This window comes from Podarcis vaucheri (assembly GCF_965113315.1).
Source record: "Podarcis vaucheri genome assembly, chromosome: 5".
NCBI classification, from domain to species: Eukaryota; Metazoa; Chordata; class Lepidosauria; order Squamata; family Lacertidae; genus Podarcis; species Podarcis vaucheri.
Window position 1 is genome coordinate 89,846,154 of NC_138763.1, and position 27,714 is coordinate 89,873,867.

Below are 27,714 nucleotides of genomic sequence, written 5' to 3' on the forward strand. Positions count from 1 at the left end.
GCAGTAAACCGCGCAGCAAGCTAGGCTGCGCCCTTGTTTCCACGTCAGTGAGAGAGAAGCGAAGAGGGGAGAGGAGCCGGTTCCAGCCGTTCCTCAGGGCGGCTGCCTTCCTCGGAACTAGCAGGCTCTCCGGAGCGGGCCGCCGCCGGCAATGCCGAGAGGCCCTCCGACGCCTCAGCAACTGCCCTCAGGCGCCGCCATTTTGGATGCCGGTTGGATGGAGGGGTGAGTGAGCCCGCCAGACATTCCCAGCTGCCCGGCCCGCAGTCGGGCTTTGCCTGCTGAGGGAGCCGAGGGAGTTTGGGCCGCGGGGCCTGTCCTGCGTGTGGGGGGGGGGCCGGCAAGGGCCCGAAGGTGGTGTCCGGCCCAGGCGGGTCGCGAAGGCCGCGGTTTCCCTGTCTCGGCAGGCAGGCAGGGCCGAGGCAAAGTGCAGCAAGGGACCGCTTGACCTTCCGGCCGAGATTATCACTGTGGTTGTTATGGTTCTGTATTTACTTATACCCCGCCTGACGGGACTCGAGGCGGCTTGCAGATAAAAACAAGAACTGCTATAAAAGAAGAAGAAAATAAGCAGCGTCCAATCGAAAGTGGGCCCTGAGCTCCTGTTGGACTGCAACTCCCATCACCCCCTGACCTGCTAGCTAGGGACTATGGGAGTTGTAGTCCAACAGCTGCTGGAGACAGGGGTGCCAACTTGAATAAAATATTAGGGGGGGTAGGGGGTAAGTCCCGCCCCACATAATAGATCACATGGCACGGTGCGCACACGTTATTTGAATGGCAATGGGCATCAACTTTGTGGGGACCCGGCCCCCTCAAATATTTTATTTTTTTAGGGCGGCGGGTGGGGAGTTGGTTCCTATGGCTGGAGACCCAATGGAATTGAAAACTGCATGCCTGTCTAAGATCTGTTTTGAAACATAACCAATAATCTCCATAAGAACAGCACGGCACCAGTCATTACAATAAGAGCAGCACCGGCACCTTTAATTAAAAGCAGGCGTTCCCAAAGGCCGGTTGGAGTAAGAAAGGTCTTCTTCACCTGCTGGTTGGGAGGACAGCAAGGCAGAAGATGGTCCGGAGGAAGGGAGTTCTGAAGTTTCCTGGGAGCCGCCACTGCCGATAAGGCCCTCTCTCGTGACCCCACCAAGTGTTACTGTTGAGGGTGGCGGGACTCACAGAAGGGCCTTCCCCCAAAGATCTCAGAGTCCTGTGCAGGTTCCCATGAGGGAATAAGATCCTCCCGCACTCTTGGGGCACCTGAGCTGGAGGTGTTTGGCGACTCTTTGTGAGCCAGCCCAGTTTTGGCAGTCCGGCTGCTGTTGCTGGGGTGCCCGAAAAAGCATCAATGAAAGCCTTTGCTGGTGAAGGCAGTGTGCATTTTGCAAAGCAGAATGCCTGAGACTGTACCCTCAGCTTCTCTGGTTAAAAGATCTGTGACAGGGCAATAAAAGCATTGCTTGCCTAAGGATCTGGCCATTGGCTTGATTTTGGGACAAGCTTCAGGGTTGGGGAGGGATAGGCAAAACCTTGCCTGCTAGGGTCTGGGCACACACTACATTTCATTGGGTGCTGTGAATAGTTTTGAAGGAAGTGAACATATTTTAATTTGTGCTAGGTGCCTGGGAAGACCCAACAGCCTGGGGCATGCAGTTTAATGTGAGAGGAATGAGGCTTGTCAAGTACAGAGGATTTGGGGGTGAGGGACAGTATCTCAGGTAGTCTGATTTGCACTTTTGGATGGGAGGCAGCATTAGGGTTTAGAGTTATCTCTGGTCTTCTTAGCCCTTTGCATGAATGCAGAGATCTTACCATCACCCCGAAGTATTCCAGAGGAGTCTAGCACAATTTTGCATTTAGGTGGATGGAATATCTCTCAATGACAGGGAGCACACTGCATCTCATCCTTGCCATTGACACTCCAAGTGACTTAGGTGTTGAGGGTATGGATGTTGACTCAGTGACCTTCCCAGCTTGCCCAGGTGGGCCTGGGCTGGTTCTCATAAGGCAATGCTTTATATATTTACACACTTTCAAATATGGCTGTAAACACACCTTCAAATATCGCTGTGAGTGCTATTGGAACATAGGGGAAGATCAGATCTGTAAAGTGTCTGCTGGAAGTCAAAGAACTGGGTGTCATTATGAATGTGGAAGTACCCAGAACTGGCATTTGGGGCCTGTATACAGTGGTACCTCGCAAGACGAATGCCTCGCAAGATGGAAAACTCGCAAAACGAAAGGGTTTTTGGTTTTTTGAGTTGCTTCGCAAGACGATTTTCCCTATGGGCTTGCTTCGCAAGACGGAAACGTCTTGCAAGTTTATTTCCTTTTTCTTAAAACCGTTAATACAGTTGCGACTTGACTTCGAGGAGCAACTCATAGCACGCGGTGTGGTAGCCTTTTTTGAGGTTTTTGAAGACTTTGGTGATTTTTGAAGCTTTCCCAAAACTTTTTCAACACTGTGCTTCGCAAGACGAAAAAAACCGCAAGACGAAAAATCTCGCGGAACGAATTAATTTCGTCTTGCGAGGCACCACTGTACATGCCCCGTGTCCACATAGTGTTCTTCGTTTTTGAGTTGGTGGTGATAGATTCAATGTAACACACAAACATGCCAACTTTGCCGTCTTTCCAAAGACTAGTAGATACAACTTGTCCTCATTACTTTTTGATACATTAAAGGTAAAGGTAAAGGTACCCCTGCCCGAACGGGCCAGTCTTGACAGACTCTGGGGTTTGTGCGCCCATCTCACTCAAGAGGCCGGGGGCCAGCGCTGTCCGGAGACACTTCCGGGTCACGTGGCCAGCGTGACAAAGCTGCATCTGGCGAGCCAGCGCAGCACACGGAACGCCGTTTACCTTCCCGCTGGTAAGCGGTACCTATTTATCTACTTGCACCCGGGGGTGATTTCGAACTGCTAGGTTGGCAGGCACTGGGACCGAGCAGCGGGAGCGCACCCCGCCGCGGGGATTCGAACTGCCGACCTTTCGATCGGCAAGCCCTAGGCGCTGAGGCTTTAACCCACAGCGCCACCCGCGTCCCATTGATACATTACAGTGTGGCTATCTAACTTGAACAGAGCTCCTCAAACCTGATTTGTTGGAGGTTGCGTAGTTGTAATTTTTGATTTTTGCAGTTGGGTAGAGTCGCAGCTTAGAGGAAATTGCAACTACTTATGACTGTTGAATACATGCAATATGGGGTAGACGCTGGATTACCTGAACACATGGACTGCACTATCCAAATGTGTATTTCTGTCTGACAAGCAGACAGGTTAGCTGTAATAATATATAGACCTCTTAAAGGTGGCTTTGACAGAAAGGGTTGAGCCCTTGAGCTACAAAAGTAGTGACCAATCTTTTTTGCAAGTGTGCCACAAGAAAGCTGAAAGCATGAGAGAATGCCAGTCTTAACAAACACTGGTTTTGGCTCAAGCAGATACTAGTGCACTTCAGCAGAGTTTGCTGTACAGTATGCTTAATCCCACAGTACCTCCAACTTACATTCAGGTATGATGTAAACTCCTGCTGCCCATGCCACTTGTGGATTCACCACAAATGCAGTATTTTTTTTCCCCAGAAGATTTGTATCCTGCACTTTTGCAGTGCATTCACATTGCTTATTTTACAATGCCATCTTACAACGGTAGTATCATACTATCAACAATATAAGAATAAAACAATGTGAAAATGGAAAACAGTGTAGTAGATAAAAACCCTAAACGAGGTCCACAATGTGTCATCTGCCCAGCAAGATGAAAACTTGCCAGGGGAGAAAGGTTTTCACTTATTGGCAGAAATGGCAAGGGAGGGGACCAACTAGACCTCATGTGTTCCATAATCCAGAAGGCCCTTTCTCTTGCCACAAACAATTGTGCCTCCATGATTAGTGCAGCCCAGATATAGGCCTCTCCATATAGTCCAGATATCGGGATGTGGGTGGCGCTGTGGGTTAAACCACAGAGCCTAGGACTTGCCGATCAGAAGGTCGGCGGTTTGAATCCCCGCAACGGGGTGAGCTCCCGTTGCTCGGTCCCTGCTCCTGCCAACCTAGCAGTTCGAAAGCACGTCAAAGTGCAAGTAGATAAATAGGTACCGCTCTGGCGGGAAGGTAAACGGCGTTTCCGTGCGCTGCTCTGGTTTGCCAGAAGCGGCTTAGTCATGCTGGCCACATGACCCGGAAGCTGTCTGCGGACAAACGCCGGCTCCCTCGGCCAATAAAGTGAGATGAGCGCCGCAACCCCAGAGTTGGTCACGACTTGACCTAATGGTCAGGGGTCCCTTTACCTTTACCTTACCAGATCTTAGGAATAGTAAATATCCAAAAACTTGCCAGTTCTTTGATTTTAATTTTATTTTAGGTTGGTTTTAATTGCGTTTTAACTACATTTTATGCAAGCTGCATTGAGGACATATACATAAAAATACCATTGGATTTGACTGGAATAAGGAACAAAACAATGAAATTATTTTAATTTCATCCTCTGTCCTAAGATTTCTCTCATGGTATAACGCTCAAGGGCCTATTTTCACCCTGGAATAAGGATGTCAAAATTTATATAATGAGTAGATAACTCAGATCTCTCTTGTTTGTTTCCTTATACAATGGTATCTCGGGTTGCATACGCTTCAGGTTACATATGCTTCAGTTTACAGACTCCGCTAACCCAGAAATAGTGCTTCAGGTTAGGAACTTTGCTTCAGGATGAGAACAGAAATTGTGCTCCGGCAGCGCGGCAGCAGCAGGAGGCCCCATTAGCTAAAGTGGTCTTCAGGTTAAGAACAGTTTCAGGTTAAGTGTGGACCTCTGGAACGAATTAAGTACTTAACTCGAGGTACCACTGTAGAATGTAGTAGATAAAGAAATATCAAATGCTGCTGATTCATTTTCAGTTTATTGCCTTTACACAGCTCATTACTCCATCCCGGCACTGGTTAAAAACCAAAGCTGTGTCTTATTTAGATATAACAGAGAAGCAGTGCTTGGGATTGCTGACACTGTGTCCCAAAGATCATGATGACTGCTCTCAACAGTTTATTTAGATGTTAAATAGTGTTGGGGACAGAATAGTTCCTAGAGAGTGCAGGTGTCTGGACAGTGAGGTATGCTTACCCAGTGTTATTCCCTGAATCTTGTCCCGCAGATAGGAATCTAAGCATTGCAACATATCACCTGCAAGTCCGATCTCATAGAGTTGGCCCAGGAGAATACCATCTTCAACGCTGTCAAAATCTGCAGAAATATCCAGCTAGAGTAACAGGGTTACTCTCCCTTTGTCTGTTTCCTAGTAAAGGACATCCATCAGAACAACTAAGCTGATTCAGTCTGAAAGCTTGGTCTGGAACCCTGTCTAAAATGGGTCTAGATTTCCTCCAAGTGTTTCTGAAGCTAGGCCATTACCCCACCCCACTCCTGCACAAGCACCTTGTCCCTGAAGGGAGCATTTGTGATCAGCAGCAGTAATCAGGAATCTCAGGGTCCAGATTGGGCTTTTAAAGTAGAGGCTGTACCACTGCCTCTTTCAAGGTGGTTGGCACTACACCACTCATGCAGTGTTCCATTCATCACATTCTACTTATCTCAATCTTCTGCCTTCTACCCCTTTTTCCTTTCGTCCTCTTCCATGGTAGCCCATCTCTGTGACTTTCTCAGTGAGATGCCCACCAAATGGTATGGAAATGTACCCTAGAAATTGGGGAGGGAGGCCTAGTCTAAAGGGCAGGGTGTGCTTTTGGCTGCTTCCCAGATTGGTAGATATATCTGTGCTTTTCCAAATACTACACTGCTGCACAGATGTACTACAGTGGTACCTTGGGTTACAGGCGCTTCAGGTTACAGACGCTTCAGGTTACAGACTCCGCTAATGGAGGCCCCCATTAGCTAAAGTGGTGCTTCAGGTTAAGAACAGTTTCAGGTTAAAAACGGACCTCCGGAATGAATTAAATACTTAATCCAAGGTACCACTGTACTTGGATTGTTCCTCACTTCTGTGTGCATTTCTGATCCTTTGCTTCCGGGCTGTTAACCACTGGCAGGCTTTACTCACTCTTTTTTTTTTTTACAGTGCTCAGTTGATTGCCAGATTAGTTGTATGCCAAGTACTAACCCATATCTTTCCTGTAGTGGTTTACTTAGCACAATCTGTGGTTTGCTGGGTCTAGACTGTGAAGTCATGAGTCCTTTCCCCCCTAGTTTATAGTGGCTTTTTAGGGTTTCTTGCTTTTGAAGTACTAAAAGTTGTACAGCATCTTAAAAGAAATAGTGAAACTCTAGATTTATTGTACATGCTGACCCTCATTTTCCCAAAGCACGTGAAAGAAGGAAGGAAGACTTGACTCTGATTAAACCTTTTGGTTTGATGGGTTCAGTGGCTTGAGAAACTAACATAAAAATGTTGTGTCCTGATTTGTGAGCTGCCTTGGGGTCTCTCTGTGAGCTAAAAGATAGGGTGGAATAGCTATTAATAAAAACATATAAAACAGACTGCACCAAGATAATTTAACTATTTCTCATTTCATGAAATATTTCTATCATTTTTGGCATCCAAAGAGTAGATTCTGGGACATGCTTTCAAATTTCTTTTCCTGGTATGGAATAATAATGTTATTTTTTGTACTAATTTAGTTTCTCATTCCTAGGTCTGTCAGGATTGTGGATAAGAACATTTATATTATTCAAGGCGAAATCAATACAGTAGTAGGAGCCATAAAACGCAGTGCAAGATGGAGTACCCATACACATTTGGTAAGCTGCTGAGTGTTGCATGAAGTGAATCTTGAATCTGTCTAATATCAAACATATATGAGAAACTGAAATAGTTATTTGCTATATGTTGCTGTAGGCAGCTTTGATCTTCCATTTGTATAGGCACTTGTCTAATTCTAGTTAACAAAATAATTTGGAGTGTGGCATCTATTGTATAAGAGACTGAAAAGTGCTGAACTCTGGGATGGGGTACTAACAGGGTATTGTGAGCCCACTCTAGTGCATCCACATATTGGGATAATAATACTGGTCTAAATTGCAGGGTTGCTAGGATCACAAAGATGCTCTCTGAACACTAGAATTGTGCAAAGTAGTATTATGGGTGCTACATTTTTATACATCCATTCATATAATACCTACTATTTGCATAGTTCATGCATCTGATAAAACAAGATCCTGATTACAAAAAGTTTATGTAGAAACAAATGTGTTAGTCTTTAAGGATCCGCAGACTCCTTAGGTCTTTTTTTACTTCATGTAGACTCTTGTAGCACTAAATACCCTCCTGGCAGTATCGCTACCTCCTTCGGGATTGATTGTTAAATTCTGTGCTGTTGGTGGGGTTGGTACAGTCTTTCCACACCTTTGAACTGGAATAAAGGGTTGTCACTTTCTGTTCTCAAATCCTGGTGCCTTGAACATTGTCTTTCAGAGCCTGTCTAAAATGCTTTCTCTCAAAAGCTTTAAAAATGCACACACCCATGTGATGTAATACTTCTGATCAAAGCTTTAAACTTCTGATTGGAGCAGTTTAAGAACTGAGAGACAACAATTTAAAGACAAAGTGCCTTTGAGTATGAAGTAAAGTTCAGAGAATATTGTAAAGAAATAATAAAAGTATACAAATTCCTCCCCAGCTTTATAACCTTCTGCTGTGGCAATTGGCAATTCCAGTACATTTTGCTGCCCAATGTGAAACTCAAATAAACATCCCATTTGAGATAGTCTAGGGATAGGGAGTATGTTGTTGGACTACAGATCCCATCTGCCCCAGCCAGCATGGGCAGTGGTCAGGTATGATGGGCGTTGTAGTCCAGCAACATCCAGAGGGCAACAGGGAGGGAAACCTATGACAGTCCATCATCTGGAGGTGGGCCACAGGTTACTCACAACTGTGTTTAGCCATTCATGCTACTTATTCCATTCATTTCTTAAGGTTGCTGTGAATCTATGCATACTTACCAAGGAGTAAGTCTCATTGAACCCAGTGGGACTTCTGAGCAGGCCTACATAGGATTGTTCTGCATACTCACCCACACCCCTGCTGACCTGGATATAGATGCATTGTGTATAGCAGCTGAAATCCTTTTGGCAAAGGAACTGCGTGCTACCTCTGTGACCTTCCTCCTAACACCCATTTTGCACAATGCAGTTGAGCTGGATTAGCAGCTTGGTGGGAATGGGGTGGCATGCCGATGCTGCTACTGTTGAACTGGCACAACAGGTGGTGGGCTAGCAAGCTGGCCAGAGCACGAGGCAACATGCTGAAACACTCATTCCCAGCAGTCAATGACCATGTACTACTAGTAGGGCTGGGTGATGTCAGGCTTTCAACGTTGTGATGCATCACCAGCCAAACATCGCAATCTGGCGATACACCATGAGGTTGAAATAACTAGCTGCATTGGCCTCAGCCAACTGTTGCAGCTCTCACTGTGGGAGCTGAGACACTTTCACCCCAGTGCCTGGCAGACTGGGGACAACACAGCTTGTTTGCACGTCTCAGCTGGAAGGCTCCTGCCCCCCAGCTGAGTGAGCCCCAATTTTTCCCCTCTTGACCGGGTGAGACCTTGGGGCTTCTTTGAATAATGATCTGTTTAAGTGCTTATTGAAAGATGATATAAATATTTTCTCCCTCTTAGTGAGGAAGTTTTAACTTAGTCCAGTTCCTACTTAGTAACAACCTTTTCATGTGTTTAGGATGAAGACCGTGATCCTCTTTTGCACAGCTTCAGTGTTTTGAAAGAAGTGCTGAATAACATAACTGGTAAGCTGTTGATGTTTTTTAAGTTAATATTGGGTATGTAGAGGATCAACGCACATACCTAAATTCTGCAGGGACAGATTTATTGTTTTTTTAAATAGGGATATGGATTATGCATCAGTACAGAACAGCATTGCATTCACAGCTGGCACCAAGACTGGAATCTAGGTTGACTTTCAAACCATGCCTTCACAGTGCAGTGTACATAAAAGGGTCAATACATAAATGAAGGGAGACATATTAGGTGGTATTATAATGAAGAGTATCTAGGCTTTGTAGGTCTGTCAAAGTTTTATGATTTAAAAGTGCAAAACAGCTCATAATCACATAGCCAAAAATAATGAAATGTAGCTTGGAAGATGTATGTTTTTTTAAGATCCTGCACTGATGGGCTCAAATGCACTTCATTGAATAGGGAGCTTTATAGCAAGGTTGTTCTACAGTCTGGGTACCATCTGTATATGTGTCCTTTCAGAAAGTATCTAACTTTGTGCCTCTTGAGATCTGCTTTTGTTTGATTCACTTTGTTGTGTTTCTTTGTAATAGTATTGTTTAATCTATTGTGAGCCACCGTGACTATTTTGTATACGGAAAAGTGGGGTATAAATTACTAAACCAAACTAATTAGACACTATCCTTTATGCTGTTTTGTTGGAAATGCATGTGAGTTTTTGCCTCAATAATGTACCGAGTTTAAATCTTAACTCATACATAAATGCATCAATGGCATTGGACAGGCAATAAATGCTTCATTCTCTCCTCCTGGTATGCCATTGGGAGATAATGCTGACCTACCTTATGAGGTGGCTGTTAGGATTGCACGTGCTTTTAAGCTGAAAGGGGCTACATCCTCCCATGTGGTACAGAATACCTTTCCACATTTGCTGAATAAGCATAGTGCTCCTCACAACCCTACACCCTAGATACCTAAAATTTAGCTGTGTAAATTCATTTGAATTCGTAAAATAAAATTGGAGTAGAATGTTTTGGCACTTGAATTTCATTGGTTAGAAACAGAGTGTCTTGCCCTCCATTTCCCTGACCGTGCTTTCTTCCGTCTTCAGTTGTGGGTGTGACAATAGCCAAACTAATGACATACAAGCACACAGGAGGAAAGTGATGCAAGAAGATTGGAGGGGGCTGGTTGTTGTGTGTGCGTGCCAGCTGTATGGTGTGGGGCTGAGGGTTGATAAAATATTTTCTTCACAAATCTCCTGACTAAAATCTAGATGACTCTTTCATACTTTGTGCTAGGAAAATACTCAGAATTTTGGTTTAGAATTTCTGCCATGATGCATACATTGGACTAATGTGCATTTGTGGAATCAGTAGGTAAGTTTCCTGATATTCATATCACTTGTGAAAAGACCATGCCAGCCTTCATGTCTCCTGTGTGTAGGTTAATTCTGTCATGTAGCACTGACTGGAAATACTTCCTAGGTGTTCTTGGGAACAGACTTGATCCTAGGCAGGGTATTGGTGGGCCCTGATGGCATGTTGTACTATTGTCAGAGACCTTCACTTTCAAGAGGCAACACAGGGGCAGAGTTCAGCTCTTACTTGAATTCGGTTTGAACACTTCTTCATTAAGTTACAGAAGCAATGACTTTCATATTCAAATTTATTCAAGCAGTAATCTTTGACATTTGAGTTAGCTTTTAGAACAGTTTTGCATTTATAGTAATATATATTCTGTATTTCCTCAGTCCCTACTGAGTTTGTTTTAATCTGTGCTGGATGCAAATTTCCAACTGCCTTGTCTCATTTCTTCTCGTGTTCCTCTTTCCTTCTCCCCTCTGTGGACTATGTTTGATCAGGTGTGGCAGGAATATCCTTTCTCAAGCTGCGCCCTTTATATTAGTCAATATTGCTCTTCTCTCCCTCCCGTTCTCTTCCATCTCCTCTGAGCTTTATCAGTTGACTTATAATTTTGGAATTCTCATTGGAGTCTGTAATACAGTTTGTTCATTATTTAAACAAAATCTGTTTAATGAGCAGAGAGGGGCAATGTAAATGTTAGGCATGTTGCAGTAGAGTACCTTTGTTCTCCTTGGAGTCTTTGCTTATTTAACTGTTTAGGAATGATGTATGGGCTGCCCTGATTTGGGAAAGAAGGTATACCATGGAGTCAACCTAGCCTAGGAATACAGTGTGAGTATCCTAACTCGCCCATAGATTCAATACCTTGTGGCTTTGGATTTTTGTTTTTATCTTGGCTTTCGTTTCTTACCTGTACAAAGTGAAGGTGCAAGCAGAGAACATCTTTTAGCCCTATCCTTGCTTTTTCTTAAACCATGTCTATATAAGACTGTTTCCTTTAATTTTTGGTGCAGGATGATGTGGTGGCCAATAAAACAGTAGTTGAGTGATATCTCACATTGGCAACTTGCAGATTGGTTTAGAAACATAAGTAACCTTCCTATTGATACATAATGCAAATTTTGAAAAAAGAAGAAAACTTTCTTTAAATCGAAGAACTTACCTGGCTTAAAAACATTCCTTTTTTAATTATTTTTTTAAAATTAAATTAAAATTAAATTAAATTAAAAAGTCTATGTGGGGAAATATTTGGGATTATGAAGGACATAAAAGAACATAAAGTAAGATCATGATCGCACTTACATAGGAGCTTGTCATGGCTAGTGCCCTTTCACAGATTTTAATTGTCCAAAGAAAGGCATAATTCTTCTTGTGCAAACTGGCACCTATTTACTGTTTGTCTTTGGTCAATTTACTTGCAATTGACCAGTCTTTGGGGCAACACTTCTTAACCCTTTACCCTCCACATGTCGCTGTACTGTAGTTCCCATCATCGCTGACCATTGGCCATCCTGGCTGGGGATGATGAGAGTTGTGAGTCAAACAACACCTGCAGGTCCACAGGTTCCCTAGGTAAAAAGAGCAGTCCGTCTTCCCATAAAACCTGTGTGTGTGTGTGTGTGTGTGAGAGAGAGAGAGAGAGAGAGAGAGAGAACTATCCTACCAGACTCATTTGGCTCAGTTGCATATCTCTTTTCCAATGACAAGGCTGAGCTGCAGAATGCTTGAAATAATGGACAGTCGCTGAGTAGCCAGCCTATGGCAATCTAAGGAAAGACTGGGAATGAAAATGTATACAAAAACATTTCTTTTTTAAGCTGGCATACCTGTAACTTCTTCAAACCCAAATGGTTAAAGATTTAGTGACCTTTGCATTTCATTTTACACCAATCCTTAATTGTTTAGCCTTTGGGCAGGAGAAAGTAAACAGAGGAAGATAATATTAATGTTGACTCTGAATCACTGTGGCAATTAGTGAGCCTCAATTAGGTGAGAATGACCTTACAAATCTTGTAGTGGACTAGGGGTGAATGGTGGTGTGTTAGTAATATTTTAATAAAATAGTGAATAAAAAGTGTGCTGTTATCTCAAAGTACTCGCCATTGTCTGGAGCATGGGCAGCAAATATTTTTAAAAGGCAAGACATACTAGGTATGCCATGCAGATCAGGTGCTTTGGTGTCTACTCCTGTGCTGGACCAAGTACCAAGGTGGGCATAGCTGGGAGAAACTAACCCCCTGACCCCTCACCCAGGTCTTGATTGTATATGCCAGGTTGGCATCCTTAACCCTAATTAAATTGTGGGTGAGGGAGATCTTAATATGGTCTGACCTGGCATTTACAAGCAGCATATTGAGACCCAAATACATTGTTGGCACAGCCACAAGCAAGACTTTGGCTGGGAAAAGGGTCAGGACACAGGCTGATACAGTCTGTGCCAGAGTCCAGACTTCAATCATATACTGTATTTTTTGCTCTATAAGACTCACTTTTCCCCTCCTAAAAAATAAGGGGGAATGTGTGTGCGTCTTATAGAGTGAATGCGGGCTGCGCAGCTATCCCAGAAGCCAGAACAGTGCTTTCGCTGTGCAGTGATCCCTCTTGTTGTTCTGACTTCTGAGATTCAGAATATCCCCCCCCCCCCCGGTTTTCCTCTTCCAAAACCTAGGTGCGTCTTATGGTCTGGTGTGTCTTATAGAGCGAAAAATACGGTAAGTGAACATGAGAGAGGCAGACTTCAGATTTGGAACAAAAATCTTCATCTTTCCATTTTCAATGTATCATATTTCCATTTTAATTTTAACTGCAAGGCCACAGAGGACCAACAAGTGGGATACAAATTAAAAACATAAATTTTAAAAAGTGAATCTTTAGATCACAACTACTGAAATTGCCATGTGCTTGTGTGAGGGAATGAAGAAGGAATGAAGAGAAATTATTGGAAGGCACTGTTCACCCCCTCAGAGTGCCTGCCTGCAATGTGTGTTTGAAGGCTTTGCGTCCAAGTGTTCTGCTAAAACCGTTAGTATGCATGGCTGTGCTTGGACAAGGCAAGCATGTTAGTTTGCCAGGCCTGTTCACTTCAAAAGTGAAGTAGTTTTTGCTGCAACAGAAATGCTTGCTGCTGCCTTGTAATATAAACTTTCCAGGGCATTTGGACCCCGTTCCACCCAAAAGTCATTTTTGTGCAGCATTTCTGCAGCACAATCACATTAGCAACAGACTTGCTCTTTTATGTGTGAAAACGAAGAGCAAATAACTTTGGTTTCAATCTCTTATTTTTCTGAATATAAAAACTGGTCCTGTGGTCCAAAAAACTGAAACTTAAAAAATAAAGCAAGAGGTGTTAAGCATGGTCAAAATCCAGACAGGTTATAAATTATCTAGATTCTGTTTATAGGTTTTATAAATGCAAAAACATTTGGGGTTTAGTTCAGAAGAAATATTATGTGGTAATGTTACATCTCTCTGTTACTAGAGCCAATTAAGTGCATTTTCTGCAATGGGTAATCTCTGTCTTGACCAGTAGGAAGCAGACTATTCCAAATATCTTTCTGAAGGCTCTCTTTCAGCAGTCTCAGTCCTCAGATGTTTCACTGCCTCAGCAGTAGATGCTTTATTGTTGTTTAGAGGCAGTTAAAAAAAACCAGTGGAAGAGCAGAAAGCCTGGTTTTCTTTTCCTGCCCTTTGGCTTGTCTCTGCCAATCTTTTAGGAACTAAGCAGAGAGTGCTGAGTAAGTGCTTTGAGGTGATCGTTGATCATTTTTGTTCAGCTCTTATTTTTAAGTGAGCTGACCTAATATGTGGATTGCAATGCTGTTTTCCTTTGGTTTTTCCACTTTTCCAAATGTTAGATATAGTTAATCAGCTCAAAAGAATGTATAAAAATGCATATTTAAATGTGGACAAACATTTATTTTATATTAAAATGCATTCAAAATGCATATTTTAGGTTAAATGTGTATTAAAATATGATTTTTTTGTGGGTGAAAGTTTGCAGAATGATGCAGAAATGGGAAAGAATGGGCTTATGGCTGAACACGGACACAGACTAGAAATAGACTAATCTGTCCATCTCTACTTTTTGATTTGCCCCACAATTGCCATTTCTACCTGATAAGGCCTCAGAAGAGTGTGGCCACTTTTTGCTGTTGTTGAGCTCTGGTAGTGACAAGGTAGTAACAGCATGGAGTTTGGTACTGTCAGGTGGTAAAGTAGCTTGGAATTGGTGCTAGAGGCCCAGAAAAATGTGTGGTTCCTGTGATTATTGTGTGTTCCTTCTACCTTTTGGTCTTTGCATCGGTCTGATTTGTCTCTTCTTGGTATTGGTTTGAATGCCCACTTAAAAAAAATAAAATCATTTATTTATTGAGCTTAAGAATCACCCTCCTTGGACGATGTACAAAAAAAGGATAAGCAACAAAATTACATCAGTAATTAAAACAAAAGCAAAACTAAAACATAACTTGACAGTAATTAAAAACACAACCCATGCACTGCTGTTCAAGGCAAACATTAACTTAACTGATTATAAAGACCTGGGTAAACAAATGTATTTGGTTGATGTCTAAATCCCAATAATGAAGGGGACAGACATATTTCCAGTGGGAAATTTGCAAAAGAGTTTTCTATGAGTCTGGTCACCATGAATCCTTGGGGCTATGAGGAGTGCCCTACCCAATTTTAAGGATCCAGTTGGCTGGTATTGGAGGTGGCACTCCTGCAGATGCTTGGGCCCTGAAACAGAGGAAGCTGCCTTATACGATGGTCCATCCAGTTCAGCAATTTTTACTCCGACTGGCAGCAGCTCTCCAGGGTTTCTGACAAGGAATCTCTCCCAGTATCTAACTGGAGATGCCTGGGTTGGAACCCAGGATCTTCTGCATACAAAGTTTAATGATCTACTGAGTTATGGCCCTTCCCTGGGTTGTTTAGGGCTTGATAGACCAGCACCTTGAATTGGGCATGATGGAGTCCTGGGTGTCCCATTCTTGTCCCTGCAGGTTTTCGGGCCATCCCAAGTCCTCCAGGCACAGGCCAAGTGGTATTTTAACCTCTTGGTTGATCTCTCTGATTCAGATCAATCTGATTCAGGGGAATCCTCTCATATAGGAAGGGAGCATTTCCATAGAAAGTTCCATTTTGGGCCCTTCTTCCCCAGCTTTAGTCCACATCTGAAAAGATAACAATGCTTGACTTTGAGCCTCTTGAAACCCAAAAGCTGTAAGGGATTAGTATTTGCAAGAGCAGCTAGTTTGTTTTCTAATGGCACATTTAATGTGTTTTGTTCTTCAGGTCTTGGTATTAGGCCACTATTTGATGAAAGGCTTCTGAAATCACACAACTGCTTCCCAAATAAATTTTATTTCTTTATTTAATTCCATTTATGGGTTGCTTCCCATAAATTATCTTGAAGCAGTGTTACAATAAAACATCAGCAATAGAAACAATTTCACATATATAAAACAATTATTACAATATTTAAAAAAAATCGTAACACTTTTTATGTGGAAACAATTTGAAATCCAATCCAATGCAGACATTGATAAAAAGGAAGGCTTTTCTCTCTCTTTCCTGCTAAAGGTGAACAGCAAAGGAAGCCTGAATGAAAAGCACAACTATTTCTCTCTCCCTGCCCCCCTGCCCTCCTGGGCATTCTCTTGATTTTCCCTGTGTCCAGGATGATTGGCAGGAACATGTGCCTTAAGTACAGCTGGAAATATGCAACTGACCAAGTTGGGTTGGGTCAATAGCAGGAGTGGGTGGCTGTCAGTTCAAGAGACAAATTGTTCTGGGAAAGGAAGCTTTGTCTTTTAACTGAGAAACAATTTCTTACCCTCCTGGGACTTCCAATATAGAAGTTGGCAAGAGGCTGTTGCATTTGCTACAGTCTATCTTTTAATCATTGTTTATGGCGACTATAAACAATAGGACCTCTATCCATATAATGGAAATATTTCCTGAGGATGATAACACTGCTAGTTCCCTCCACTCAGACTATTTCGATCGAAAGTGATTCTGAATGGCAAACAACTTTTTAGAAAACCTAAGGACAAGTAGGGCATAGTTTTGTTTCTGCCTGTGAGAACTGTAATGTAGTCACATGGGTGGGTCTGAGCAAAAATGAAAGGCTTAAGGAATAAAAAGCGATGTGAGAGATTCCTGTATCTGGGGTCCAGAGACTTCGAGGTGAAGTAATATGGGTTGCAGAGATACCTGGGAGTGGGGGAACCAGTGCAGAGAGGTCTGTGAGAATAAGGAAAGAAGTAGCTGAGAGACAGAGATACAGAGATTGGTGGCGTGGAGGAAGAAAAAGGGGGATAAGAAATTGGGGGTGCAGGAAAAACCTGTGGAGGTGCGTGGAGAACAAAAAACGATAGAGAAGATTGCTGAGAAATGAGGCTGGGTGTAGACGTAACAGAGATGGGGGTGAAATAACATGATAGTGCAGAGAGAACATGCAATGGAGTCCTGGAAAAGAAAACAGAGTGTTATAGGGTGGAGAGAGAATGTTGGACAGCAGAGAGCGGTCCAGAGATCTGCAGTGATGAAGAAAACAAGAGGAAGATATCATGCTGTGTGGAATGTGCATGCATGTACAGAAGAAGATTGATAGAAAATGGGTGGAAAACATTGACTTGAGATTGTAACAAAATGTTTTTTCACTGCAAGGCAGGGCTGGCACCAAACTTCATGGGACCCTCAACCTGGTCTATGGTCCCTCTATTCTTATTCCCATCTTCCTCTTTGCAAAGGTCCTCCCTCTCCTCCACCCTGCCATACTTTTTTTAAAAGGCCCTTTTTTCCTACCTAAATGGAATGTTCATATTTTGCTTGGACCTGGAATCTACATTTTTGTGTGTGAAAGATGACTTGTACATAAGGCACCTGCTTCTTCTTCTTTAAAGCTTTAAATCCACCTCTTCTTCCCTTCCTTTTCTGTTGTAAAGGTCACTTTTTAACATCTGTGTGCATTAACAAGATTTAGATAAATCCTTTCATTTTTATTCATACACGTATTGGTGTTTAGTGAGTGGAAATCACCTTGGTATTCAGAGGCGGGCAGAGCTCATTACAGGTTAGGTACAGCAAAACACTCAGTTTCACATTGAATGCACCTCTGAATTTTAATTCTAAATCAGATAGCCAAGGAATGTTCTAGTGAGGACGTAAGTTATTCATATCAGTTCTTCTAAAATCAGAATATCACTTAAAGAAGCCTTCAGATGCTCTCACTCTTGTGCTTCTCACCAGCATGGTTTTTACCTGTGGAGTAGTCTCACCAGAGGCAGATCTCAGTTCATGAGCTGGGCTGTGTGTGTGTGTGTGTGTGTGTGTATAAACATTTTAACCTGCCCTCCCTCAAAACAACAAATATAAAATAATAAATAAATTGTAGGGATGTTTTCAGTTGTTTAACACTAAAAGGGACTTTAGCTATCTCTTTAAGTATCTTCCCACACTCATTCCTTTTGCAAAGCTTCTGACTATGACCAGCTCCAGGAATGGAGGCTGAACATAGAGCAAGAACAGGTGAACTCTGAAGAAGGCTGCCAACCCAGCAGAAGTTCAGAGGAAACTTGCCTCTGTTTGATCCTTAGCTGGGTGATGGCTTGAAGCTTGGTCTCTCTCCTCCTAAACAAATCTATCTGGGTTTTGGATAAAAATAGACTTATTTCTTTAAACATTCTGAGTTGGAGAATAACTTCTTAGTTACAGGTTTGATTTGTAATGCATCTGAGCATTGTAAGATAGACAGATACTGTATTCCTAGATAATGTATTATAAATCATATAGTACTGGGAAAGAACTCTGTTTTCTGTACCTATGTTAATCACTCCAGACTCTAGATTGCTTAGTGAGATATTTAGCTTTATGCCTAGTACAATAGTGTTTAAAGATTTGGCTGAATATTAGTTAATGAGTCAAGTTCAATGATTTCTGGTTGCCACTGAACACCCTAATAATTTGGTATCAGGATACATTGCAGACTGTGCCACCTATATAAACCATTCTTTACAATCTTCTGAGGAGACTCTGTTGGTCATTTCATGACCAGAAGATTTTTAATTAGTGACACTATAGAATCTGGCCTTCCTGGAGATGGAACCCACCCTCTGGAATGCCTTCCATTGGGTAATTCATGAGGCGGTAATTCATGAGGCAGAGACAGTAATGACTTTTAAATGCTTCTTAAAAACATGTATTCCTTACACCCCGTAAGCTTTCCTACAAATATTTGTATTGTACACATCTAAGTTTTATTTGTGATATACTGTACAGTTATGTTTCTATCTTTTAAAAAGTGATTATATTGAATGTTGTTTGCATTTTCATTGTTATATTATTCTTTTTGTAAACTGTTTAGCGATTTAAGTGGTATATATATTTTTTATAAATAAAGAATGAAATAGTCACCCCGGAATGGTGTGGAATCACCCTGAGCAATCTTTCCATGAGAATATTAATATGCTCATATTTCTTTGGATAATATGTTGTGTCATTTAATTTCTATTATCTGTATTCTATCTTTCAAAAATATATTCAAGGTACTTTACCATTAAATACAGTTAACTGTTATATCAAATCAATTATATAAAGATGAAACTATTACGAATATTAGAAGCAGCAGTAGAATTTTGGTTGTTGGCATCCGTCTATCTTGGGAGACAATGGAAGAGTGCATCTTCAGGGATGAAGACAAACTGTTGGTGAGTTACAGCACCTGCTGTGACTGTAAAGACCTATATGGGAGAGATGTGTTTAGTTGCTGCTGGGGCAGATGAAGGTGTCTAGTTCTGTTGATGCAGGTGTACCACGGCATTTCTTCTTTTTGTGCTCCTCCCAATGATCATTCCTTCTCTGGTCTCTGCTGTGGATAAAGTACCTAAATGATTGTCTCCAGGGATTCTGACATAGTGGGTTAATGTTGCTAGCCTAAGCACATTTCAAAGGCAATATCATGAAAAAGCGTACTGGAAAAGAATAGTAATCAAAGCCTGCTTAGTGGTAGGCATTTGTATACTTATGTCTTTTGGGAGACAATTCCACACCCCAAGTTCCCAAACCGAAAAAGGCCCTATCCCTTGTACACCTATAGCAGAAGGGGAAAAGAAAGAAGGACCTCAGAAATTGAACTTTTTCTTAAGAAAGTCCATATGGGAGGAAGTGAAGTCTGAAATCCTTCACTGAAGTCCCAGGCCATTTTAAACCTCTAAAGGTCAAAACCAACATCTTGAATTGTGCCTGGAAACAGTTTGGCAACCAGCACAGCTGGTGAAGAATTGTCAACACGTGATTTGATATGCTAATTCCAGATAAATCCCTGTTGACTGTATTCTAGATCTGTTGAAGTTCCTGGACTTTCTTCAAGGGGAGTGGCATGTAAAGTACGTTACAGTAGTCTAACTTGGTAGTGACTAATAGGTGAATGACTGGGCATGCCTGTTTCAGGAACGAGCACAGCTGGCATGCTGGAATAAGTTGGTATATGGCAGTCCTTGTTGCTGGTTGGTTGATTTATGCCACAAGGTGCCATAGGAAGGCACTGGACATAGTAAAAGATCCATCGCATCCTGGTCACTGTCTCTTCAAGCTCTTGCCATTGGGACGGAGATACAGGACGATGAAGACAAGAACGAGCCGTCTTAAGAACAGCTTCTTCTCCAGAGCGATCTCGGCCCTGAATGGGAAGCCCGGACTTTGAAAGTCATCTAATCTCCCTTGCTGTATTATACTGTATTGTTTAATTAGTGTTTTTATGGAGCAGTCAAGTAATTTCGTTGACCCCAAAGGGGGCAATGACAATAAAGATATTATTATTATTATTATTATTATTATTATTATTATTATTATTATTATTTATTAGGTGTTGCCTGAGCCATCTAGTCATGCAGCTGCATCCAGAGGTACCCCAAGCTGTGAACCAACTCCTTCTGAGGAAGTGTGAGCCCATCAGTATACCTCTGTCAGATGATCGTGTTCCTCCCAGAATAGTGCTTCCCTCTTGTCTTGCTTCATAATTTTCCCCCAGGCAATTTGAACTGTTATTTCCTCCCCAAGATACTAAGCTCTCTCTCTCATTGCCATCTGATTATTTTTCACATTCTGATTACTCCCAGTCCTAATATCCATATGACCTTGCCCAACAATTTCATGTAGAAAGTGAAGGTGGGCTAACATGTTACTAGCAGTATTTTGTTTATTAAGGTATTTATATACCACTTAATTAACAAAGCTTTGAGAGTTTCTCAGATAATAATAAAATCACAGAAACAGAAATGGCCTGTGGGCATGCAATGCCACATTATGACTAAGTAAAATTATATATTTTCTCCATTTCACTCTCTATGAGTGGGAACAAAAATTATTTGAGTTAAGAAAAGTTGTCATCCCTACAAGTTTAATGAAAATATTTAGCTTTTTGCAAGAATCAAGTAGGATCTCCATAACAGTATATTTGCAAGTTAGCAGTGGTTTAGTAGTTGTCATTCGTACATTTAATTTAAACTTTTTTTGCCCAGAAAATGGCTGTAGTATATAACTGCTGATTAAACTAACCTTCAGGAACTGTTAGTAATCCAGTCATGTGATATGTTGAATGGAATGTGGCAAATAACTAAATGGGTTTCTGTGAGGAGTCCTGAGCCTCACAAAGTTAAACAAGCACACAGTACCAGGCCTCTTTGTGTTTCTTTATTCTGATCAGGTGTCGGAAATGATTAGGATCAACTATTTTCTTTTTTTGTTTTGTTTCATTGGCTGATATCCCATGGTGTACTCGAGGAGAGAGAAAAGGGGACTAGGCTCAGCAGTTCTGCAGTGGTGTGGAGTGCATTAACTTCTGTCTGACTGCAGATGGACAAAACTGCAACAGAATACCGATAGAAAACTTTTCTCAGTTTGGTGCCACTGTTGTTGGCATCCACCGTTTGAAGTTACTAGAAGTGTTCTGCAAAAACTAGCAGCGTACTTGTTAGCCTACCATATGTGGTTGCAGATATATTTTTTTTAGAGATGAATTCTTCCCTAAATGCTGTGTGTGACATTGCCACAATTTCTGACACGCTGGCTCTCAACCCCTGGCATTTAACATCTTCATGCATCACCATTGCAGGAGATGAGGATGACCTCTGGAAGAAGCATGCCATTCTCAGTAACTGGTCATGAAATAGCAACCCAGGAGAAGATGCACATCTTTTCAGGTGTTCAGCAAAGGCTGTAAGGCCACTTTTTCAGGAGGACTTTGATGTAGTACTGCTGTTAAATAGAGCTGTATCTGATTGCTTTTAATCTGTTTTTATGTTCTTTTGCTAATCTCGTGTGTGGGTTTTTATTAGGGCTGGCACTCAATTAAATATACTTAAGTTGTCAAATTGTATTATTTTTAATTGGTTAAATATGCAGAGGAAAAAGCCTGCTTGCATTTAGATGATGTGCACATATTGCAGCAAAATAAAAGAATTCCTTCCAGTAGCACCTTAGACTCAAACCAAGTTTGTTATTGGTATGAGCTTTCGTGTGCATGCAAATCTAACATGGTCGTGTGCATGCACCATTCTAAGATGGTGGTGGTGGTGGTGGTGATACCAATAACGAACTTAGTTGGTCTCTAAGGTGCTACTGGAAGGAATTCTTTTATTTTGTTTCAACTATGGCAGACCAACACGGCTACCTACCTGTAACTAGAAATATTGCAGCAAGCATCAGTTTAGGAGAGACATTCACGCAGGTGGGGCTACCTCTTCTAAGATGGTGGTGGTGGCGGTGATTATAACTATTAATAAATTATACAATACGCTTTGTCAAATATAAAAATATGCAATATAAAAATCAAAACAGTTACATCAATCTACTTATAATAATAGTAAATAATAATAATGGAACACAGATGATAAGCAAATACAGATTTTATTTGCTATGGGAAGTTTCTATAAGTACATCAATTGGAAATAATTTTAATCATTAAATTTTTTTTTGATTAATTGGGGACACTTTTAATTGGATTAAAATGTTTTGATAGATTAAAATAACTAGTCAACCAAATGTTGCAGCTCTAATTTTTCCGGATTTTTGTTTTGTAACAATATTAGAGTTTCTGCAAGAGGTACAAATAGATTAAAATGTCAAAAATTGTGGTCAAACCTTTTGCTTTACAATGGAATCTTTGGCACCTTTTAGTTTAGCAGCTAATACTGGTTTGCAGTGCTTTTAATATATTGCATCAGTTGAGTTTGACTCAAATAATATCATACCACCCTTGGGAATATTGATGTGTTCAAGATGGCACTCATCAAAGCCAGAAAATAAGCAAATATATTATTGCAAGACACAGGAATATCCCCACTCTCCAGGCTCTAATTGTAGGATTTGGGGTATATGGAGGATGTGCTTGTAGCCTTCTAACGTATGTGAGAGAAAATAAACCACACCTAAATGGATTAATTACCTTAATATTGATTGTGCAGCACAAATATTAGAATTGCTATCATTTTCTGTTCCCTATATCTTGCAAAAATATATTACTTAATAGAAGTGGTGTGGTTCAGCATTCACACTCCTCATAACTAGGGACTGTGTGGTGATTCCATTTTTTCAGGGTCCACCCTGAAATGTTCCAGAACTTTTATTTCGTGCAAGCACACTCCCAACATTAGTGCTTTTCACTGCTCTGCACTTTTCTATTTGAGGGAAGAGGAGGTGCTGGCCAGCAACTGATACATATGGTGGGGGACGAACTAAATTATTGGGGTACAATAGGGTAGAGGGACACATGTGGATTAGCTTTTTTGATGTAAGTTGCACTTGGTAGAATACACCTCATGTTTGGCAAGAAGATTTCTCAGAACATAAAAGTTTTGAGAATGGTGTTGAAATTTTGTAAGGCACATTATAATTATAAAGTTAGAAGGAATCTCAAATGTAATCTAGTCCAACTCTGCTGATTGCAGGAAACTCACTGTAACAGCATTCTTGATGGATATTGAGTGCTATGAAAGTATGGCAGCTGCGCTATCATATCAGAAACTTGAATTGGCAAATCACATCAAGCTTATTTATGTTTTGTGAGAGAATAAATGAAAGGAGAATGTCCATTGCTGATCTCTTATTTTTTGTGGCATTATGCTCCATATACACTGTATTACTTGAGGGGGGAAAGGAGTGACTACCACCATTGAAGACAAGGCAAGAGAAATATATTGTGCCACCATCCAGATATATGGAATGATGTTTGATCAGACAAGTTTATAGAAATGACATTTATGTGATGTGGACTCAACAAGAATGTCACAACATACACACATTGGTAGGAACCACATACTTGTTTTTAGTCTGATCAGCCAATAGAGAGTGAATATACTCGTGAATCCATGACCCCATGAATCCTGATTATTGTCCACCTGGTGCTATGCTAAGCATCATCTTTAGTAAAAATCTTCCAAGAAAAAGTAAACATAGATGATGCATTGGTTAGTAGGTTTTGGGGGAACAAAAGCAGTTTGCCTAAAGGCTTCACCGAACCATTAAGTAGAAATGCCGTAACAATGAATACAATGTGTTCGTTTGGATTGCTATGTGTTTTAACAGCAACCTCATTTATTCCAGGGTTATGTGCTTTATGATGATGTAAGATATGGACCTCAGAAACAGTTTTACATATGAGTTGGTATCACTACTATCATTATTGTCTTTGCAATTCTCATACCACTTTGTCACTAAAGTCAGTATTAAAAAAAGAATTTGCAGCTGAAAATTCCGTTCAAGCATCACAGTTACCATTACAGATAGATATGTGGTCTTTTGGATTATCCATTTGCAATACAAGATTATGTTGACAGATTTGTAATTTACATTATAAGAATATTGGTTGAATTTCCACATATTAGGCACTACAAATAGTCACAGCAACTAGAGCATTAAGAGTACTCCCAAAACAAACCGCTCAGGAGATCAAGAGGGCATATGGTTGGGCATATAGCCGCAAGGACCTTGTTCACATTAGCTGATTGCATTAGGTACTTCATCTGGATTGCTATAACTGTAGATTCAAAGTAACTCCAAAGTTGAGCAGTTTTATCCTCTAAATGTTTAACCTGTTGGTCACAGTGGGTCCTTGAATACTTCAGTATCCCCTTCCCCAGGATGGTCAAGGGTGCCATTGGGTGGTCGATAGACATGCAGCATCCCCAGTCTGTCTCTCTCCAGTCCAACCCTCTAAACCCACCCCAAGATCAAAAGCTTTTGTGGTAAAGGAGATGGTGCTTCCTTGGACAAGAGCAACACCTGTTTGCTGTTGCTGTACTGACTACCTACAGAGCTGAATTAGGTGAGGTCCACCCAGCTTACCCATCATGTCTTGGTAATGCATGCTTTATCAGTCCCTTCATCCACAATCAAGTTTTAGGTGAGCGTGGTCTTACTATGGACTGACCTGGTGTTCAGTAACAGCACCACCAAACTAGAGGACTCAACAAATAAGTTACCAGAAACTTTTAGAGGATCAAGAGGGCTGAAACAATGGAAGTTCTGAAGATCATGAGCTGTAATTGTAACTATACAAGTTACAAGACACAAAAAAAGTCATGTTCGGTCGGAAGGTGTCACTGTGGTGCATTTTGAATTTGCCTGCTCTGATTTTTGCAGCTGTTACAGGACAAACAACTGCAGAAATAAAATGGAACAATTGTATTGGTAGCAGTGAGGAGAATGAAGACAACTACAAATACAGAGTCTAGATTTGATTAGCAATTTTGTGCAATTTCTTCATGTCAACCAATAATTGTATTGCTCCTTTGTACTACTAATTGTGGTCACTTGCAAACACTGATACTCTTTTCAGTGTATGTTTATTAAATATGTTTGATTTCTTTTAAATTCAAATATATTTACAGAGGTAACTTGTTAGTCACAATGCATATCCAACTTGTCCAATTACTTAAGAATTCCTAGTTCAGTTTCCAGTTAAAATCGATTCTCTATTTCTGTTAGAGTTCTGTAGGGAGTTACCGTAAATAATGGCTAACTCAAAAATAAACATCGAAAGGGATGTGAAAGTCCTCTCTCCAAAAGCCCAATATGAGTGGAAAATTGCTTATAGACCACTTCTATTTCAGATTGATCACTCAACTAATTTTTAATGTAGTGTGTTTTAAACATTAAAAGGTAAAGGAACCCAGGATGGTTAAGTTCAGTCAAAGGTGACTATGGGGTGCAGCGCTCATCTTGCTTCAGGCCGAGGAAGCCGGTGTTTGTCCACAGATAGCTTTCCTGGTCATGTGGCCAGCACATGATTTTAAAAATTATTGCTGCCCTTCACTCTTAAGCTGATGTACTGGTTTATATTGCCATCTCCAGGACTGGGATATATTTGTAATCACTGTTTCAGGAAAACTGAAATAACTTGTATACCACACATATGAAGCTAGGGAGATAATTGGCTCATCTAGTCTGGGACATTGTTGGCAGCTTTCCAGAGTCTCATGCAGAGAGGTCTTTCCCAGTACTCCTACCTGAGATCCTTTAACAGAGGCTGCTAGGCATTGAATCTAGGATGTTCTGCACATTAAGCAAGTACCCTCGCTGCTGTTACGTTCCTTGTCTTACAGAGTACTTTTTCTGTGTAAATTGCTAAAAAAGTTAGCAAATGACCACAGATTGATGTGTAATAAATGAAATGTTGTGAATTTCAGTACTTTACATTTAGCCTAGTGCTACATTTTTGCAATATAGTCGTATGAGTCATTTTTAAAAAGGGGACGACGACACCCAATTTCAGCATTTTAAGGATTTTTAACAAATAAAAGTTGTTATTTTGCTTTACCCTATGAAATGTTCTTTTGTAATCTTGGACTGGCTCATGTATTGCATGTTCTAAATTTGATTTTCCATTACAACTGCTTTAGTGCCTTACTTGACAATATATTCAGAAGAGAAAACTGTTATCATGATTTCAGTTTGCCATTTTTTCCGTCTGTCATTCTGTAACTCCTGAATCCTGGGAAATGAACTGGTCTTCTTTGTTATGGCAGAGTACCTGCAGTGAAGGCAGGTATTTTGTGGAACATCTGTTTAATCTCTGAATGAAAACAAGGGTTGGGAACTGGTTTTTAGAAGTGGAGAGGAATTATTTCTCAGCTTGTGGACATGGGAAGTGCATGAGGCCTGAAGGTTTTCCTTCTTGTTCTTGTGGATTACAGAGTACAAAATAGAGCATTGGACATACTCTTCTTCAATGGCTTTGAAGTATCTGCTGTAAACAACTGTCAGAAATCAAGTGTATTTTGTTGGGTAGGTTATGTGTTTCTGTTTATTGGAGGTGACATTAGCAGTGGAGCAATGGCAAAAAGGCCATGTTGCCATTGCTAAATATACATCCCTGGCAGTCTGATAATAGGTTCCAGGAAGTTCAGTGGAAAATTAAAACAAAGCAACATTTATAGCTGATTGAACTTGAAAAGCAGTTTTCATGCTGAATGGCAAATATGTGGACTTCAGCATTCCAGGAGTCTGATGCAATCCCCGCTGGATGTGACTGACCTTGTGTGTACAGAATGGACTGTGGATACAGCAGCATGCAAAACTGCTTCATCTCTAAAGTGTTGTATGGGAAGGCAAATTTTGCTCCATACACAGAAACAATTCTTCTATACACATGCCTATATTTATATAGTACACAGAAGACTAAAAAACTTTTCTTATTACTTGAAATTAACACTGCTTAGTCCCCAGTGAATCATAAACTTGATTTCCCCCATAATACTTGCATGTTATGATAATGCAGTGACTTTGCCGATTGAGAGTGTGTTGGGATGTTAAAGTGGAACTATTCAAATTGTTTCAGTAACCTAATAATTTGGAAACTGACAGTACAGTAAGTTCCACTGAGCTCAGTTCCACTGCATAGGTGGAAAGACTTCTGTGTTTAAACACGGACAACATTCTGAGGAATCAAGGTTTTTTTGTGGCTTCCTGTAATGTTGTTTTGAACCAGTTGAACATTAATTCCCACTTCACACATTCTGCTCATAGACCATTTGGTGTATAGACTGATAAAATATATAAAAAGCAGAATTTGTGTATTAGCTATGAGTTACGTTTGGAGAAGTTCATAGTGACAAAGTTGGAGAACAACATCATGGAAAATCTGGGGGTATGTTCCCATAGGGACATGATGGATTAGAAAAAATAGAGATAGGGGAGACTACAAAGGTGTAGGAAGGGCGATATGTTAGTCCAAAGCATTTCAATCTTTCTGACTCTCTCTCTAGCAACTATAAATGCAAAATGTATTGCAGTCCATTATTCTGTGAGACTACTCAGATGTCAAGGAAATAAGCAACTATCCTACTTTTAAAAGGCATCTGAAGGCAGCCCTGTTTAGGGAAGTTTTTTTAAGGTTTAATGCTGTATTGTGTTTTTAATATTCGATTGGGAGCTGCCCAGAGTGGCTGGAGAAACCTAGCCAGATGGGCAGGGTATAAATAACAATAAATTATTACTATACTGCAACTGCAGTGATAGTCCCATATATGAGAACATTGCCTATGCCACCTTTTTTATCTGGCAAAATACAACTACTGAGCCTTTTTGTGGTTTTTTATCCAGGACTTTTACGCTAAGCTTTATCAAATATAGGTCAGTC

General features: G+C 41.0%; 1 protein-coding gene across 8 annotated transcripts in view; it reads left to right on the top strand.

The window, feature by feature from the left end:
- Positions 1-27,714, top strand: part of GBF1 (golgi brefeldin A resistant guanine nucleotide exchange factor 1) — an 83,780-nt gene continuing 56,066 nt past the window's right edge. For 4 of the 8 annotated variants that reach the window (XM_082223542.1, XM_082223543.1, XM_082223545.1 and 1 more), the window contains exons 1-3: positions 2-225; positions 6,643-6,748; positions 8,690-8,756. In XM_082223542.1, the coding sequence (XP_082079668.1) occupies positions 152-225; positions 6,643-6,748; positions 8,690-8,756 (247 nt within the window). In that variant the 5' untranslated portion in view covers positions 2-151. Of the gene's footprint in view, positions 226-6,642; positions 6,749-8,689; positions 8,757-27,714 lie in introns of all 8 variants that reach the window. The other 4 variants (XM_082223546.1, XM_082223548.1, XM_082223549.1 and 1 more) reach the window with 2 other exon arrangements.